Source organism: Zootoca vivipara, chromosome 7 (genome assembly GCF_965207765.1).
Source record: "Zootoca vivipara chromosome 7, rZooViv2.hap1.1, whole genome shotgun sequence".
NCBI lineage: Eukaryota > Metazoa > Chordata > Lepidosauria > Squamata > Lacertidae > Zootoca > Zootoca vivipara.
Genome location: NC_142590.1, coordinates 32343856 through 32362917, shown reverse-complemented (window position 1 = coordinate 32362917; position 19062 = coordinate 32343856). Strand labels below are relative to the sequence as shown.

Sequence of the window (19062 nt, the reverse complement as noted above, 5' to 3'; positions counted from 1 at the left end):
ATTGAAGCTATGCTTGTGGTCCCTTGGTTTCTGGCAACCCCATCAGCAATAGGGGGTTACGTAAGTAGCCTTGACAATATTTATACATTCTTGCTACAGCGAAAGATCAATTAGTCATTGGGCGGGTGGCAATAAGATGAATGGATACTTCCTACAGCAGGTATTGCCACTGGATCCTGCCTTTATCTAGAAGATAAATCTTCTAGATAAGGTTTGGCCAGCAGATTGAAGTTCCCAAGGAATCTCAGCACATAACTAGCCACGGGGAAGCGAGAGTGTTACGGAATACTAATAAAGAGACAGAATTAAGAATTTTAAGATCCCAGGCCCAAAGGATTTCTAGTCCTGAAAGGAGCATTGCTGCATACCACCTAAATCTTCATGCAAGGTGATAGCAACCCTTGCTTCTTTGCATGTATGTCTATGTTCCCATTATGGTCCTATTCTTCTGGGCAGAGCTTCAGAATTCTCAATAGTGTCTGCTTGCATGTGCCTTTTTTCACATAGCAGACATAAAATGTAGCCTTTCTGGGAAGAGAGGAGGGCTGCTTAACTTGGAACCAACTTGGAAAATCCTCTGCAGTGAACCACCAATACTTTACAGTGCTCAGGAGGGGATAATCTATATGATAGCACCGTGTGATTTTGTGGATCTCCACTTTTAAATACTATATCATTCACATTTGTTATGATCTTTGGTTGAACAACTAATCTACTGATTGACTGTAAGTTTTAGGCTCACGGGTAGGTATTGGGGGGAATGTTAAAACTATAGAAAAAGTACACAAGGACACAATGCTCCTCAACCTGAAAAACGTTCAATTGAGGATCGCTTTCTAAAGAAGGAGTGTGTTCCAACAAACAACTAACAACTTGGGTATAAATGAACTGGGTTGAATTAAGTTTTATAGCAAAGCTGTTTTTCTATAACACTGTGGTAAAATGAAAAGATAAAGTAAATTCTAGTGAGCAATATTATCAGATATGTGGCAAGTGAGACTACCAGACAAACCCTAAGCACGACTTTTAAGTGTTTCTTTCAAGACACTGCTAGATTAGTTCGTTGCACAGCTGTGTCAGACACAGCATGAATGACACAGAAAACACAAGAGAATTTCTACAGAAGCAGTGGGAACCCTCATTCTTTATAGTTCAAACTATACATCTTCAAAGCAGGACAAATTTCCACACTAAAGACTACCATATTTCAAAAGTTTGTGAAGCTAGAATTTTGGTGTCAGCATCTGCCCTCGGCATTGTGGCTACCGGGGTAGGCCAAGTCTTTGCTGAAGATTTGTAGCATGCCTGTATCAAAACACTGCTATGGTTTTGTAGAAATATGCATTGGTTTGGCAACAGAACCTGATTCAACAGTTCTGATTTTTTTAGAGGATAGGTAAAGAAAGACATTCCTTAAGTACTTATATATATATAGCGCCATTCTACCCATCAGGGTTTTTGTTGTTTTTTTTAGAGCTACGGTAACCTCTGCAGGTGTTAGTCCAGTGAAAATATGGTAGGAAGTAAATAAAAGAATAGCTCTCAAAGACCAAGCGAGCTATTTTTGGGCAGCATAACCAAGAGCAAACCCATCCCTGTAGCAATAGGGTGGGAAGACCTAAAAATAGAGGCAAAAAACCTACCGAGCCTGGTGATAGCTGGTTACTCATAAAAGAATTTAGTTCAACTTTAGGTCCTACTTAAAATTACATCTAAAATTTTATTTTAACCTAAAGAAAATCAATGGGGGTACAGCCCCATTGAACCGGAATACAGCCCGAACTGAGAGAAATCTAAATTTACTACTCCAGTAGGCTTCAAAGCAGCCACCAAAAACCGCGTTACAGCAAAAATTAAAAAATCCTAACAACTTACAAAATCTCCAGATACAATGTGAGTCATTCTATATTAATATAGAAACACTAATGCTAAAATTAGTAATAAGAAATAATTCTTGATTCTGTCTTTTTTTATTAATCGAGAGATGGAAAATCTGCATCTGTCTCTGAAGAGCTGATCCTGTTAAGGTAAAATTAATAAAATTCTTCCATCTTGTGTTACTTCTGCTCATGAAGCTTTGCTATGTGAACAAACTTTACAGAAAAAGGCACCTCATCATTAGCACAGCCCTGCATTTGGTCATAGATGTTCCAACACAATATGCACAAAGGAAGAGCCAGGGGGGAAAGAAAACTCACACAAATGCCTTGCTTCTAGCAAAACAGCCAACAATCAATTTAGCACAGATAATACCACAAAGAGAATATAAAAAGCACAAGGCATTTCACCACTAAGCCAATGCTGTCTGCATCTGCTGTGTGATCTTTGGGACAGAGGGAAACAGAGAAGCGCTTTCATAAAAGAAATCTACCAAGGCAGAATAGCATTTGCCCAAAGAGCAGCACAAACGGTGAGTGCACAAAGACAGGAAAGAGACAATTCAGCAGTAATAGAAGGGATACTGCTCAACATCAACAGCGTGTCTACTGGCATGACAGCAACATATATGTTGTCATTCCTCGGAAAGACTGAGGGAGGGAGAGAGTACCCAAGCATACTTTGGGGGTGTATGTGGATACTGACCTGGGCTTGAGACAGGACTAGTAGTAGTAGGCTCAATAATTTCTACAAAAAGGGAAAAGGAAGAAAAAAAAGAACATTTGGATATTAATCACATATGGAAGACGAATACAAAATGAGACAGTCATTGGTCATGGTCATGCAACAGATAATGCTTATGAGGTTAACTTGGGGAACAAGGAAAACGAACAAAATCCACCAAGACTTTGGCGTTTTCTGTGAAAATCATGCAATAAGCAAAAACCGTGTTCATGGGTGACACACATCGGTTTCTTTATTCATGCATCACTAAGACAAAGGAGTCAAAATAAAACACTACAACCAAACTGCCTTTGCTGACCTACCCTTGAAGTTCTCTGATAAAGTTGTCTGGTAGGTGACTGAAATCAGCATACAAAATACACCTAAATTCCACCTTTTAATGTGAATACAGATGTAATATCTGCTCACACAACAGATTTTTAAAAATTTATTGGTTTTTTTTTTTAAAAAAATGCATCTGTCCATACAAAGGTCCCAAATACCTCTCAGTGATTTCTTTTAATCAAGGAATTTTTATTAATCCACCAAATGGACAAAAACGGAGACACACATTTTGCTTTAGTAAATTTGAAAGGAAAGTTTAAAATAAGGTTCACAGCAGCTCAGCGAGTCATGTAACAAGCCATTAATTTTAGGTCTTCTCAATACAGGCCAGCTTTAATTTCGTTTAATTGGTGGCATACAATAATGTCCACACACACACACACACCCACACACCCTCCCATGCAGTGGAAATCTGCTTGCATAACAGAATGTAAGCTTCTTTTCTTCCCCGCCCCCTAGCAGCCCCACAACAAAATCGCTCTACAGGGTCCCCCAACCCTCTGGAGCAGATTTTGGGCACATGGGTGGCAGTTTCGGGGGGGGGGACAGAATCCCTGTGTTTTGAAGGGGACACTTCCTTGCACTACATTGGATTCCACCCATTGACTTTTATTAATGTCCAACAAACAAATCATATCAGATTTATAAATATAGAGAAAGTACAAACCAGTAGCAGTATTTCAAACCAAAAGCAATATTTTCACACCAAAGTTCAATTGTCCACCAACACTTTTCTTTGGAACTAAGTCACACTGATTTAGTGCAAGTTACTTTCAAGTACGGTAAGTAAGTATCCATCGGATTGTAACATACCATTTTTCACTTTTCATTTCCATCTATATTTTTGCCACTCTCTGCCTGACACAGCATACGCAAATCAAAACCAGGCTAATACACAACTCGGAGAATTAAATTCAAATGACCATTTCTTTAAAATGCTGCTGTATTTGAAATGAAAAACATGTCAAAATTGTGTATCATTATATTCTAAGCACTTTTTTTTTTGTAAAATACATTCTTTCAGCTCTCAAAAAAGAAGAAGAAAAGCCACCATCAACTTCACCTATAAATTAGCACATTTTTTAAAATGGAAAACGATTTTGGATTGGCACTTCTCTGATAATTATTCTACTTGAAGACCTTGACCTGCTATGCAGTAACTTCACAATTCCTTTGAGAAGCTAAAATGCATGGCCTTTGAAAGGCTATTATTTCGTATCATATACTGTCAATCATATCCAAGGATTGAAGCCACAGTATTAATTCTCCCTCCCTTTTGCTCAGACAGCTCGTAGTTGCTCTTATGCTGACTTGAAACGCCATGGCATTACTTCAGATCAGAATTCAAGCATCTCTCCATTATACGGTAAAAGAAGTAAGGAGCATTAAATTTTCACTCACACTTAGAACACATTAGCTTTCTTGGGGAGTTAACCTAACCCTTTGCACATATTGGAATTATGTATAAATACTGGTAGGGAGGAATTCTTCTACATCTCAGGAGAGGAAATATCCCTGCAAATCACGACAAAAGTTACAAGTACCAGGAGTTCTGTTTCTCCCCTGTGGCACACCAACAAAATGCATTCGCGGAAGTGATCATGGCTGCCAGAAGCTGAAATTGTAAAGTGTGGTAGTGAATGCAGCAGATCTACCGGTAGCACACAGTATCCATTAGAGAAACGAATGTAACTTGAAGATATTAATAATTGCCTATTGCTGCAGTCCTATCACATTTACAGGGTGATCCAAACCTGGATCCACCATGCTTGACTAGGGGTTGGATGGGGTGGAGGTAGAGCAGGAAGCCCTGCCAGAAATCAGTGCTCCAATGCGCCTTTCCAAACAGCAAGCAGCCAGCAGAAAGGAGGCAGAAATGGCACAGGGTCTGCTGGATAATGAACCAACTGCGCTGTTATCATGTGATGTTATTGAGACTGGCCTTGGCCTGGAAACAGGCACAGTGAAAGGATCCCAAACCCCGTTCCCCTCCTTCTGTCCTGTGGATGTGGCACTGGCTTAACGCAACCTGGGACAAACCCCATGTGGAATGGGAGAGCAGGGTGAGTCAAGGAATGTTTGGTCTGGTTCAAATGTGCTCAAAAGAAACTCAGAGTATGGCTGTGGATTAAATAATCTGGCCTGGCATGATCATGCATGGCATGTGTTCATCCTAAAGAATGACCTGCAATTTCACAAGTGTATGGTGGGTGAGGTTTTTTTAGTTTTTAATTTAAAAAAACAATTAATTGCCCACAGGAAACCGTCTCTGTGAGCATAATTTCTCCATGTCAGAGCTGCTTCCTTCACACTGCAGAGTTAATGTGACATGGGAACTAATACAAAAATGATGAATAATATATTTGAACTAGGTCCTTATAGGCTTGGTGGTTGCAAAGAACACGGGGCAATGATTTATTAGGAGGGTGAAATGTTTTAACTCTGCAAACAGTCAAGATGAAGCTTATTAGGAAAAATGTTTTACAAAAAATAATAATTCCCTGTTAAAGCCAAAAAAGAGAGGAGTGAAATTAGCAGAGGAAGAAAAACAATTCAATTGCCAGAAGGAATCCAAATAACCAGCATGGAGTAGAAAGGAACTTTGGCTGGGTTTGTTAAAAGTGCTTTTTGAGGAGCCTCCTAAAAACTCTCAGCACACTTAAATGAACAACAGTTCGGGGGGGGGGGTTGTACAAAGATTGCTAAAGTGGTATAAGAGTACTTTAAATGTGTGGTACATATGTGGCTTTGATTTAGGGCTCCAAGAAATGTACACAACACTTTCAATGCATCCATAGTTCCCAAGAACTTGTGGTTATCTTTATTTTTAAAAGCATTATTCAGTGGTGATGATGACATAAATTTTCTCTCTTGCTGTTTTGTGATAACATGTTATTCCAACACTGAAAAGTTAATCTTCCTCCCCCTCCTGTGTGGTCACTTTATAGAAGCTATAGGGTCCATTTAATACAGCACGCATCATTCTTACAATATTTACGGAGGCAATTCTGCTTGCTATAATAATCTCTATATATCTCAGAGTAAAATTTCCACAAAATCAGTTTCTAAAGGTTGTCCAGGAAAAGAAATTGCTTGCTTTCACCTGCAAATGGGATCGTTGAAAAGAGGCCTCTGTGCATCCACACCCATGTGACTAAGTCACAGCTCATAGCCTTTGAGGAATCATCAAGATTGATGCAGAGTTTCCATTCTTGTCAACTCTTGATATAGAAATTCTAGCAGCTTTCCTGAAATTTGTTGTGCTTTCCGCACATCAGTTTATGGGTGTTTTAACTTGTTCACAGCTAAACATGTGAAGTCTTGTGAACAGGACATATGTGCAAGAGAACAATTAATACCACATACCAGTGCTGCAGCATGCGAAAGCTACATGCACGGAAGCACCCTGGGCTATTACATGAAACAAGGAGTGGATATTGAATGAACTGACATGCATGATGCAACTCAAGTCAAATGAATTCTGGGTGAGGGTTGTATTTTCTGCAGACATCTGCTCTTCAGGATCGAGAAATGGGACTCTCTTTGCCTTCCTCACATTACATTTCCCTTCCTTCGCATTACTAGTGAGTAGGCTGAATTCTCAGAGGCCTCTTTCAAATAATTTCATTCACAAATAGAAAACCTCAACTGCTGCATCAATCAAACATTACCAGTTTGAGCAGGCATGGGCAACCTTGGCTCTCCAGATGTTTTGGAACTGCAACTCCCACAATCCCTGACCACTGGCCCTGTTAGCTAGGGATAATGGGAGTTGTAGTTCCAAAACATCTGGAGAGCCAAGGTTGCCTATGCCTGAGTTTGAGGGTTCTTTGCCATACAGTTATCCCCACCATTTGCTCTCCTCACCTCTTGGATGATGGCAAAGTACTGGATGGGATGACAGTGCCCCAAGTTAGCATTTCGGGGTGGGGTGGGGTGTGTGTTTCTTCCTGGATCTGGCTCAACCTATGTAATTACAGGCGGCATCCATTTTCAGGAGTTCCTTTTATCAGATTCATTTGCCACCTGGGACCCTATGTCACGAAAGCAGACCTGACCATGGTTATTCATGTGCTCTCGTTTCATACAGATTAAGCTACCATAACATGTTCTACATGAGGCTGCCATTAGAGACAGTTTGGAAGTTCACGTTGGTTCAAAATGAAGCTGCCGTGGTCTTTATGGGGCCAAGCAATCGGAGCACAGAATACATGGTGCTCCTTCCAGGAGAGATGCTTTCAGAGAAGGCTCTTTAAAATGGAAAACTTTCATTATTTCCTTAAAACCAGGCCAATAAACCACACCCACCCTGATAAACTCTATGAAGTTTCTTGCTTTGAAGCAAATGTTTGGCAATGATCTGGGCTAAACAAACTTTTCAGACTTATTTGTTTTATGAACATAAGGATGTTGTCGGATATAGACACTCTCAATATAAATATTATCACTACACTCAGTAAATACTGTTGCTTTGTATATTTTGTGAGAGGAATAGACCTAAAATATTGTTATGAAACAGAATACAGAAGGACATTTTTAATTAATCACTGATAAATCTATATAAAAAAACACGCTTTTGGAAACAGATTCCAAAGTTAATATAACTTGCCAAAAGGGCCACAGGCTACGCTACACAAAGTGATTTAAAACTACACAAAGTTTGGTCAAGATTACCAAAGTAACACAGAATATGCAAAGGACCCTTTATCATAGTAACCAGCAATAAGCTAAAACAGTTTTCACGCAACATCAGGATATAATCTCTCATTTTAAACTTTTAGTTTGGTGTGAAAATGACTAGTCTTCAGAATCTGTAGAGATGTTTAGAATGAGTAAACACCTAGATATTGGATTCTGCTTCCTCACCAATTTCTCCATTGGGTGTCTCAGAAACAAATGTTTAGTTTTTGAGTATGTCACCCATGGGAAATAGTTTCCACAAACCACAAACATACACAACGTGCCCAGCTTTCTGAATTCATACAACTGTAATAAGAAGCTCTTAGATTCAACATACTGTATTTCAAATAAAAGAATGATGCTCAGACAAAGAAATGGTGGTATTTTTTATATTACTATTATGTGAACATAAGGCACTGCATTTTTCTTCTTCAGGAAAAACAGCAGTAGAACAAAAGGTTGTTCATAACGGTCATGATGTCTAATCTGTCATGTGTTAAGGCTTCTATCTGATTTTTAATGGGAAACACAATTAATTTTTAACTGCCCCATTACAGCCATCCATGCCTCCTTGTAATGATTTTCCCTCACACATGCCCTTAGGGTAGTATATCAAAAGACACTGGATGGGAGAAGCAGAAGTGGTAGACATCTTCCCTCAGAAATCTTCCCTCGCTATTTATCCACTTATGTCTTTGTAACATGAGATATCCCAGTGAAAATCCAGAGCAGTAGACATTTTGCTCTTTATTTTTTCCACAGTACAGCAGTACTACAAGGCCATTGGCTGTTTTTAGCCAAATGAAATGAATAAATTAAAACAAGTTTTGCACATCATGGCAACTTTTACTATGCCACAAATAATGGGAAACCCATCCCCCCTGGCAGGGGTCCAGAGAAAGCACTGTGTATACTGGAAAGCTTCAACATAGAAACATAGGAAGCTCTCTTATACCAAGTCAGACTGCTCCAATTAGCTCGGAGTTGTCAACATTGACAAGCAGTAGCTCTCCAGACAGGAATCTTTCTTGCCCCGCTTGGACACCAGGGATTGAAGCTGGGACCTTTTGTATGAAAAGCATGAGGCATCTACCAGTGAGCTATATCCCTTCCCCAAAATCCTGTGGTCCTTCCCCCCAAAATCATGTGCATGGTTGGTTATTTCTTCTGGTGGGAGTAGCCCACTCTAGAAGCCCTATAATCTACAAGGAACAGAGGGGCTGCCATTAGATGGAGGGATTTGAAATCCCCCATGCACAGATGATGTTTCACTTTGTTCATACCATTCTGCCATCCCTTATTACCTAACGAGACAGAGGACGATGATTTTGAAAGGAAATGTTTTATCTTCTCAAACCTGATTCTCAGATCCATATTCTGAATCTACTTTATTCCATTAACAGAGAGACCAAGCTTCTTTCAAAAGAAACGGGGTTGGCTGAGACTTATCGTCATGCTTACAGTAGACCCATTAAAATCTACGGAATTTAAATTAGTCATGAGTACTAACTTAACTTAAAACCTATCATTTCAATGGGTTCAGTGTAAGCATGATGAAGTCTGGAGTCAAGCCAGGGGAAAAAACCTCCTTCTTCAGATTTAAGCATTTTCAAAATTCTTGTACAACAACTCAGCTACTTATTTGAAATCTTCTTATCAATACATGCACACTAATGACAGGAATAAATAACCACCAAACTCCTTCCATGAGCCCAAGAAGGTCTGATTTTCCTTTAACAGGAGTTACAAATCTCACACCCTTTTAGAAAATGGATTTTTGCACAGAGGGAAATATTTAAAAGCACAGATATGTGGGTTCTAAAAAACTGTAGCATATGCAAACAACATCACCATTCTCATGGATTGTAAAGTGAATGAGGCAGGTTGTGGGTACAAGTAGTCTTGTTTTCCCTTCTCAAAGTAATCTTTAAAAAAACCCAACAACCCCCACCCAAGGATTCTGCTTTTATCCATTTTGAGAAACATACGGTAGGTATTCAGCAATCATATCACAAATTTCCTATTTCTTGAAAAAAAATGTTTTGTAGCACACTGTGTAGGAAGGTTAAACTGCATCCCATTTAATAGCATTTTCTCAGACCACTCAAGAAGATGGAAAGTATGCAGCCAATTATCATATCCGGGGAGAAAAAGTCACATCATTTGAGTGAAGTAAAGAGAATACTGTTAACAGTTTTAACATTTTGCATCAAACAACCATCAACTTTCACATATCCAAGAACCTCAAGGGAACTGAGCAACAGTGGGCTACTTTGGGCTCCAAAAACATGTCCTTTTGTCAGCACTGTGACCCAATACCCCTGCAGCAGAACAGAAAGAATTGGTAGCCCCAATATTTGTACTCCATGCTCCCAACTTCTCATTGTATACTCTTGATAACTTGCATCCACAGCACTGTGGAACCTGGCACAAAATGCCAGGTTGAAGTCCAACATTGCCTTACAATGCCAATCCAAATGCTGCACTGCAAGTCTTGCGTCGGGTAGGGCGATGCCAGTCCTATATTGCAACGACGTAATATATATTTCCCTGCTTTTCTTTTTCACACAAAATGAAGCAAAAAAGGCAAAGCTATGACACCTCCTAAAGAATATACCCAGGGGCGTAGGAAGAGGTGTGTTGCCTGCCCCAGGTGTCCTTCCTGAGGGGATGCCAAAATGGCACACCGTGGGGGGTAGCACTTACCGCGGGGCCTGGCCTGCAGTGTGCCTGAGCCACGCGTCTCTCCTGGGAGTGACACAGTGGCTCGCCATGGACAGCTTGCCGCAGCGCCCCTGTGGGCGGCTCGCCCTGCCCCTGCCACTCTGGGTGCCGGAGCAGCTACTCCCCTGAATATACCACGTGAAGTAACTGCCTCATCTAACTCTATACACAGGTCAAACCTGCGAGCCGATTATAGGATTTACTGTTGTAAAAGTAGGAAAGTATCAGAAAATTGCACATCTCTGAAACTTCAACAATCTGTAGGTCCTTAAGTCAACATTCTAAAACTGTAGCAATTAGACCAATGCTAGCAGACAATGATAGTGTTATGAGTTTTTTTTGGGGGGGGGAGGGAGTCTGAATGCCTGCCTTCCTCCTAATTCTTGGAATAGCCAAGCTAGCTTCCTGGTGATCTGATGATCCATTCAGAGGAACAAAAGAAGTGTCTCTGTGCAAGATGGTAAATCGGTGGGGAGGTCCTCTCTCTACTCTCAGCTATTCGAAGGACAAAGGCAGAGTTGAGGGCAGAGAGTTTGGCGTGGTGTGAGCATGAAGCAAAGAAGAAAGCTGGGAACCAAGACAGACAGACAGACAGAGCCATGATTAATTTCTGTCTGAATCCATGGCAGAAGCAAGGCCCCTTTCGGGTGTTAATGCTGTGAGTCCATAGGCTCAGGTTGTATATATTTGTAAATAAACCATATATCATAAAGATAGCACAGACTCCATTGTATTTCATTTCCAAATAGACACAAATGCTGGGTAAGCACCTGAAATTCCTGGAATCTTGCACCACTCAGAGACTGGGCTTGTGTACAACAATACAGATGGACTGATCGTAGCTTAATGAAAGGACAAACGGGAAAGATTATGGAATCGATAACAATTAATGAATTAGTAAGCACATCATGTCCAATAAAGACTATTTCTGACATGCTGGTAGGTCTGATTGTTTTGATCATCTACTGCAGGATGCCAGAGGATTTGTTCAGTCTTTTTTATCTTCTGTGAATGTCTCAACTGGTTTATATTCATAGCAAGAGTTACATGCGTGGTGACAACATGCAGAATGGTCCTGTCATCACTCACCGCCGACAAAATGCTGCTTATAAGCAGAACTGTAGACATTTTTATGACGATTGTTCCTCAGCCTGGCTACAGCTAGTAACTGCTGTCGGCTGGACTGTGTGTGTATTTTTAGAAGTTCCCCCTGATGATTCTGCTAGAAAAACAACCCCTCAGGAGAAGACTATAGGAAAGACAAGGGCTAGATTAGAAAAATGTTACAGCTTTGTTATTGGTTTTACAGTGAAAATGGGCAAGCACAGGACTAAAATTCAACTAATCTCAATTACATATCACAGCATGACCTGGTTTCTTGAGAGGCAACGTACTCACAGCCAATCTCTTCACAGAACTGAACTGGATTTCGCCATGTGACACCCTTTCCGCCTTATCATCAGGGAAAATGAAGCACAAACTGCTTTAAAAGCCTATAACCTCCAAGCATTCCTCATCATGCGATTTTCACTGTATGAACCCCACTGTCACATCACCGTCACCAACATGCTGACAGCATTCCACTGCAGAAGGTCAGATTAAGATCTTTCTGCAAAACTATGGTTTCCCCTTTTCAGTCTGAAATAAGTCTCCTACAAATAGCTCCTCTCTCAGTGTTGCAATAGATGTGGACAAAGTATAGTAAAAAGCTCCATGAATTCATAACTGGCAGCTTATGGACACACAATTGTTTTCGTAGGACTGTCTGCCAACAAATTCAGGTAGTGGACTGGCAGCCAAAATTTGTTGGAAAAGAACTGAAGAAGAAACATCCAAGAGAAAGGAAATGGCTGTTTAGTATGTATTATTAGTTAGAATAAAAGTTGGATTCCACTGAAATACTATTACATTAATTTCAGCTGCCCATTTGTGTCACATTTTATGCTGCGGTTTACTCATCAATTACCGGGATAGCTTTTTGCATCAGAATATACACATTATCTTTGAAATACAGACCATTCTAACTTGCAGGAGAAATCTGTCATTTGCAGAAAGCTGCAAGGGAGATTCTTTGAAGGATAATGCTTTCACAACATGCACACACAAATAAAAATGTGAGGAAATGATTTCATTGTAGAAGTAGAAAAATATCGTTTCCGTGCTTCTAAATGCACAGATGTCTTAATATTTTAAAAATATTTTAAATGTTTTTTAAGCACTGGAAAAGGTGAGCTGTACAACTAGCTCTAAATAACCAAAATCATTAAAGGGAGTTTGTGGGCTGTTGGCATTATATAGGACCTTCAACATTGTAAGGGGGGGGGCTGACAAACTGCTCAACAGGAAATCCATGAAAATCACCTCTCCTCCTTTTCTATTGGTGGAGAACCCCACTTTATTGCAACCCTACCTGCAAACAAGGAGCCTTTCCACAAATGGAATGGATGGTCTGGATCAAATGCAACACACAGTCACTTCTTACATACTGTCAGCTGAACAACAAAAATAGACAATGAACAATCCAAGTGAATATTGTGCCTAGCAATATCATCCACCTCTTTTATCTGACCATGGCAATGAAGCTAAGAAATGCAAACTCCTAAGAGGTTGTTTAAAGCCACAGAACACAAGAGGAACAGAAAATTGAGTAGATTCAAAATTTCTATGTGATATTTTCAATTATTACTTGGCTGTACGAATTGGTGAAAGAGTTCTGTGTCGTTCTTCTTATTCTCAATTGGCTTTACTAGGAAGTAAAACAGATGTGATCCCAGAATGATTCAGGGTGACCAATTCCAGGAAAGTAGAAGAGAGAAAAGACTTTGAACAATGAAAGTGAACAAAGAGAAAAATAATCGCTTTGAAAAACACTGTAATGCAGGGTTCCCTCTCAACTCAACAATTATATGATAAAATAGACTGACTGGGAATCCTAGAGCGAACATCTGATTTTCAAAACGACACTTTGTAAACTTTTTGATCCAGTTTATGAACTTCCTTGGGGTATCAGGGTAGCCACTGTTAAAAATAGTCCAGGTCTACATGTACCTTTAGTCGGACATAGGAAGGCAATTATTTTATTGTTATGTAAAGGTGAAGTCATGCTGTGATAATTCATTGTAAAGAAAATGAATGTGCTGTTATATATATATTTAAGTATCTCGCTTAATCCAGAACTACAGCCTGTTGTCTCTACAGTACATTTCTATGTCAAATAGAGAAAAGTATACAATAAGCATTTAGGAAGCATTAATAGAATCTGTAGTGCTGCTATAACCACATTCATGTGTAAGATGTGCCAAAGTACTTATTCCCAAGCGTATGCAGTATGTGCATTAAAATCCTTATTTCTAATCTTAGAATAGTCAGAGGAAACAGCTGGCTTAGGTGTTATTTTTACAGCTGTTCAGCACAGAACAAAAAGAAAGTGACAAAGTACTCACTGCTCGTTAAAGCTTATTCTTTCATTAATATGTATAAATAGAAAGTCCATGAATAATGTAAGACGTAGGAAAAATTGTTTGCGGTTTTGCTCTTAAAAATCCATCTGATTAGCACTACTCCAATAATTATACAGCCTTGTTCTCAGAGGTCATTTTCCAAATCTGCATAACTAGTTGTGTAGGGGAATAACTCAAGATTTTAGGAAGGCAAACATATAAATTAGAATTGCGACACATTCATTGCTTGCTACGGGGATGCCTTCTGCACAAAACCCCTTCATCTTGGAAGACAAATTAATCAGCACTCCTTTCAAATTAGATGTTTTTTTAGTTACATGTTTCTCAGTTACTGTAAAAACCAGGTTGCTGTCCACCCTTCTCTCCCCCGTTATTTAAAAATGTACGTCTGAAGTTTTCAATAAATCAGCATAGTTTTGTCTTCTACTGATTTCTAGCTTGAACTGGAAACAGCGCAGGTTCTGCTGTTATGCTTGGTTTTTTTTTTAACAATCATTTTTATTTATGATAACTAGTCCTACCTATCTGCAGAGTGAGGTAGATGCTTCAGGTCACTAATCTGGTTGTCATGAAGTGGCAGCAAATGGCTTCGGGTGCCAAAACAACTTGTACACCTTGAGTACTGTGCACTGAGACTTGCTGCTCCTCCACTCTGGGGCAATAAAGACATCACATATGAAAATATGGCTGATACTAGTTAAAATTATTAATATACATAAATTAACCCTTTACTACAAATTTCATACCAACTTTGTCCATATACATAAATACATATCAACACAATAAACAAATATGAACTCCATTAAATACTAATATGAATCTTGTACTTTCAAGCTACAGTACGAACACTATTTCTGAGCAAAGCAGTCATCTTTCTGTTTCTCTTCTCTTACATTAACTATATTAGTCAATATAACCATAGTTGCACCTACGGTAGTTTATGGAACTCCTATGAAGTATGCTTGTTTCACTCCTGCACCGTTTGTTGTTGGCTGTCAAAGACCCTTCTGTTCTGTCATGCTATTGTTTTTGTTTACATCTGATGCTTTTATCCTTGGTTTTAATGGCTGCTTCTCTCTACTTGCTTGGGTCTCCAGCTGCTTTTGAACTACAGTTCTCATCATCCCTGACCAGTGGTCCTGGTAGCTAGGGATGATGGGAGTTGCAGTCCAAAAACAGCTGGAGACCCAAGTTTGAGAAACCCTGCTCTATATTTTGTGTGTGTGTGTGTGTGTGTGTGTGTGTGTGTGTGTGTGTACAAATGTTGTATGTGTGTGTGTGTGTGTGTGTACACAAATGTTGTAAGCTGCCCTACAATTGTAACCCTAACTCTCCCCCCATCAAAAGCAAACACATAGCTGCACAATTTGAAAGCATCTGATGAGTTAGGGGAAATGACTCAGTAGCTTGACCACCAAGCACCTGTAAGGTGGATGGTGGATCAGAGAGAGGTATGATCCACAGCCCTCCAGACCCCACCCCTCTCCTCTGTGCAGCATGTTTTCTACCTATGACCACGTGCATAGGAACACCACTGCTGCTTTCTTGCCAAGGCATATGTATCCTAATGTGTATAGACTGTTAAAAACTGCCTAGCCATTTGCTTTTGGAAATGGCTATGAAGATCACCAAACTGCTTTGGGGGGAAAAACATTACTACTTTTCAGTCATTTATCTTCTTTACTAATTGGATTGATTCTATTTATTTCATATTATGCTATCACATAATTAAGAAAATCTTAGTGTATTAATTGTACAGGCTTGACACAGAGCACCTAACTTTTTAACAAAAAGGATTTTAATAGATGAATCTTTAGCCAAGATGTGTATAAATGGTAACACTTTTCAGATATTAGTAGGTTGACCAATAAATGCTGATTAATGGATATTGGGGATCCATCTCATTTATTTCTAATCTTAGGGAAGCCAGGGAAAACTGCTTGTACAGTGTCTCTATCACTGTATCTGTCTATTGTATTTATCATTGTATTTATCCATTGTATTCATGATTATATTTGTTTATAAAGAAATGGTTGCCAGTTCTCATAACTAGTAGTCACTTATGGTGATCTTGAATGACACAACATAGAAATGAAATGCACAGTAGTATCATAGACACCCAGTGATAAAATGGTTGGCCTTGCCTCGCCTCTTTTCAATCTCAGTTTAGCCATAGGTTAAAGGGCTGGTCTTCACCTAGTCACTTTCTTGCAAGAATTCCGTTCCTTGTTTTTCAAATAGGAATATGAGTCACTTCTGCTTCAGGTTTAAGAGAAAAACTTTGATGAGAACTACAGGTTTTTTAAAAAAAAAAAGTTCTGTGGATGATAAAAAAAAATCCCTTGTGTAGCCTATTTGATGCAAAGCTTTTAAAGCTTAATGGAATGGCCTTGGGGCAAATAGAAGTATCTAAATTTCACTCACATTTCAATATATAGCACTTGGCCTTCCCCTTTACATTTGCAAAGGAATCTGGAATACATTTGCTGAAAAAGGTTTCTTTAGTTCACTGAACCAAGCCAAGGGAATTCAGTTTAGGATATGTAAGTGGGGGATGTTTTTCTTTTTTTTAACCAAACAAACAGATCTAAAGGATTTCCTGACAGTACAGAATATTATGAGCTTATTCTTCTCTGAAGTGATTGCATATTCAATAGAAACCAAGGCCATTTGGTATTTCTAAGTGAACTAAGTCATGGAGGAGGGATTATAAAATTGCAGGTGAGATAAATCAGATAGCTTTCACTTTCCTTACAACCACTGGAAGTAACGTCCCAGGTCCGTGGTGCATCAATGGGAATGCCCACCGCCATATCCAGGCCACATCAAACACTTCCTGCTCTTCCTTCTTCCCCAAGGCAGAACAACAACACCCTCTTTTCCTTTAGGGGAACTGATGCACAGAGTACATCTTCCCAATGAGCAAATGGGACTTGACTACAAGTCCCAGGATCTCCCAGCAGGGAAGCCACACATTGAATCATTTCCTGCTGGGGAGGAGGGTCCCCCATTGGCTGAATCTGATGCATGACTGGAGTATCTCTTAAAAAAAACTTTTTGCACATTGATATGAGTGCCCGCCACCTCCTTCCTCATCTTCCTTCATTCCTAAGGTATTTTGGCTTGAGGGAGGGAGGACTGCTAGGGAGGTTAAGGTTGCAAATTCAAGTTGACACTCCTGATTCCAGGCATTCTAGGTGCCAACCCAAGGTTCTTGTTTCCTTTGCAGTGAAGTACAATATCATTCACAGAACCCCATGCCATACATAGTAGTCAAACCACCGCTACCAGTCCCCATTTCATGGATACAACTTAGTATATGACATACAATTTTACGATGTATATATCATTAGCTTTAAAAACTGATCTAGTCCCCTAAATTTTGGAGTAGAATTAAATCCTGAGTTGGAGCTATGATTGGTACCATTTAAAACATGATCGAAAATAATTTTGTCTTTCAGATAATACATTTTCCATGACAAATGTTCCTGCATTGTGTATGGATTATATCTGAAAATAAAAAAGTCTTTTGTGAATGAGATGTTACACAAAAGTAATTTACCTTTCTCATGCTGTGCCTATGTTCCTGCCACTATGGCAATTTGCACATAAGTTCTTTGATAATTACTGTGTAATTACTGTGCTACTGATCCATGATGAATTGAAATCCACAGTCAATGTCCCTCAAATGAGTCGTTACAAATTTGTATAAATTGCATAGTGAAATGGGCTTCATGGTAAAATTCATAAACCAGATAAAATTCTGAGAAAAACAAATTCATTAAGATGGTATTATAGCTGTAAAATTATATAAACATTGAAAGGAAGAAAGAAAACAATTGTACCTTCTTGGATCCAACTTCCTGTAAAACGTTTTGTTGTTGACTGAACTTAGCTTAAAAATGGAGCAAACAGGTTTTTTTTTCTGCATTCCAGGTTCATTCATTACATATGTTGTTGTAAGCTGCCCCAGAACCTTAAGCATGAACATCATCATCAGTATCAATATTCAGGAAGAACAGACTTTTTGCTAATAAACTATAGGATCAAGTGCTTTCCAATGAAAAATAAATGAAAACATATATGAACTCATTTGCAACAATTTTCCATTTGCTTCGCTGCAAACATGAAACATTTATTAACAGTCTTTCTGGCATAACACATATCTAGCTGTGTTGATAGTTACAATGCACACTATTTAGTTGTGTGTCTTTCAAATAATGTGACAAAGAAGAAACAAACTTTGAGCACTCATTTTGTACCTAGAAAAGAGGATGGTCAAAACAGAAACTATCAATGAACTTCATGGTAAGGGTTAATTTTATTTAGCATGTTGTTCTTTAAGATTCCCAAACCATCACAGAGATTTTCAGAGTGCTTGTAAGCTGCCTGCTTTCATCACTTACTCTTAATCAGAACTCCTCAAATCGCCTGTTAGGCTTCCCGTTCATCAGAGGACCAGGCAAAAGAAGAAAACAGCACCACTGAGATGATGGGAAATCCTAATTGCTCCCAGTGAAAACAACAAAGGCGACTTAAATGCAGTTACATTCAAAGCAAAAAGAATAATCCCTTAGAATGAAATTTCACAAGCGAAATGAGCGTAGGCATTCCCTTCTCAAGTGGAGAAAAATGCATGCAAGGCAACATCTCCACAGCATTCCCTTGACCAACTATGAATGACAAAATGGGGCCCACTGATACACTTATCCAGTGCTAAAAAAAAACCCCAATCCATTGCTACATTGTCTTTAACTCTGTACTTTTTGCAAGGTGCTTACAGACAGCACAAGCTTCCACCAATAACCCTTTTTGGCCACGGATGCACATATATAAATATGAAAGATTGCTTTGCCTATTATGCAGTGTGCAGGGAAAAGGGAGAACTTGGACAGTTGTTTCCCTCTTGCTGTTCTTTTGTTGCACAGGGCTGAAATAAAGACATGGACTCATATTGCTGGGTTGAATAAGGGCCCCTTGATTGAATGCTAAGCCAAGTCTGCAGAGGGAAATTATAGGTACAGGAACCAATTATAAATCAGAAAAGTCTGCAGCTAGAAAGTCAACTACTGTAATCCCATGCTAGGTTTAGCCACATCCTAAAAATGAGTATGAAGGTCTTCTTGCATCCCCACCCCCTAGAGCCCAAAAACTCTAGGCGGATGTGGCAAGTTGGCCTCAGAAGCAGTCCTTATTCTGCCCCCAGACCCTACAGCCTTGAGCTGCAGGCCTTAGAAGCCCCCAATTACCC

General features: G+C 39.4%; 1 protein-coding gene across 2 annotated transcripts in view; it reads right to left on the bottom strand.

Annotated features, from left to right (window-relative positions):
• Window positions 1–19062, bottom strand: part of NEGR1 (neuronal growth regulator 1) — a 438504-nt gene that overhangs the window by 59790 nt on the left and 359652 nt on the right. The window contains exon 7 of one of the 2 annotated variants that reach the window (XM_088673910.1): window positions 2584–2625. The exons of the other annotated variant lie outside the window; for it this stretch is intronic. Coding sequence (XP_088530036.1) covers window positions 2584–2625 — 42 coding nt within the window. The remainder of the gene's footprint in view (window positions 1–2583; window positions 2626–19062) is intronic. 2 annotated transcript variants of the gene reach the window in all.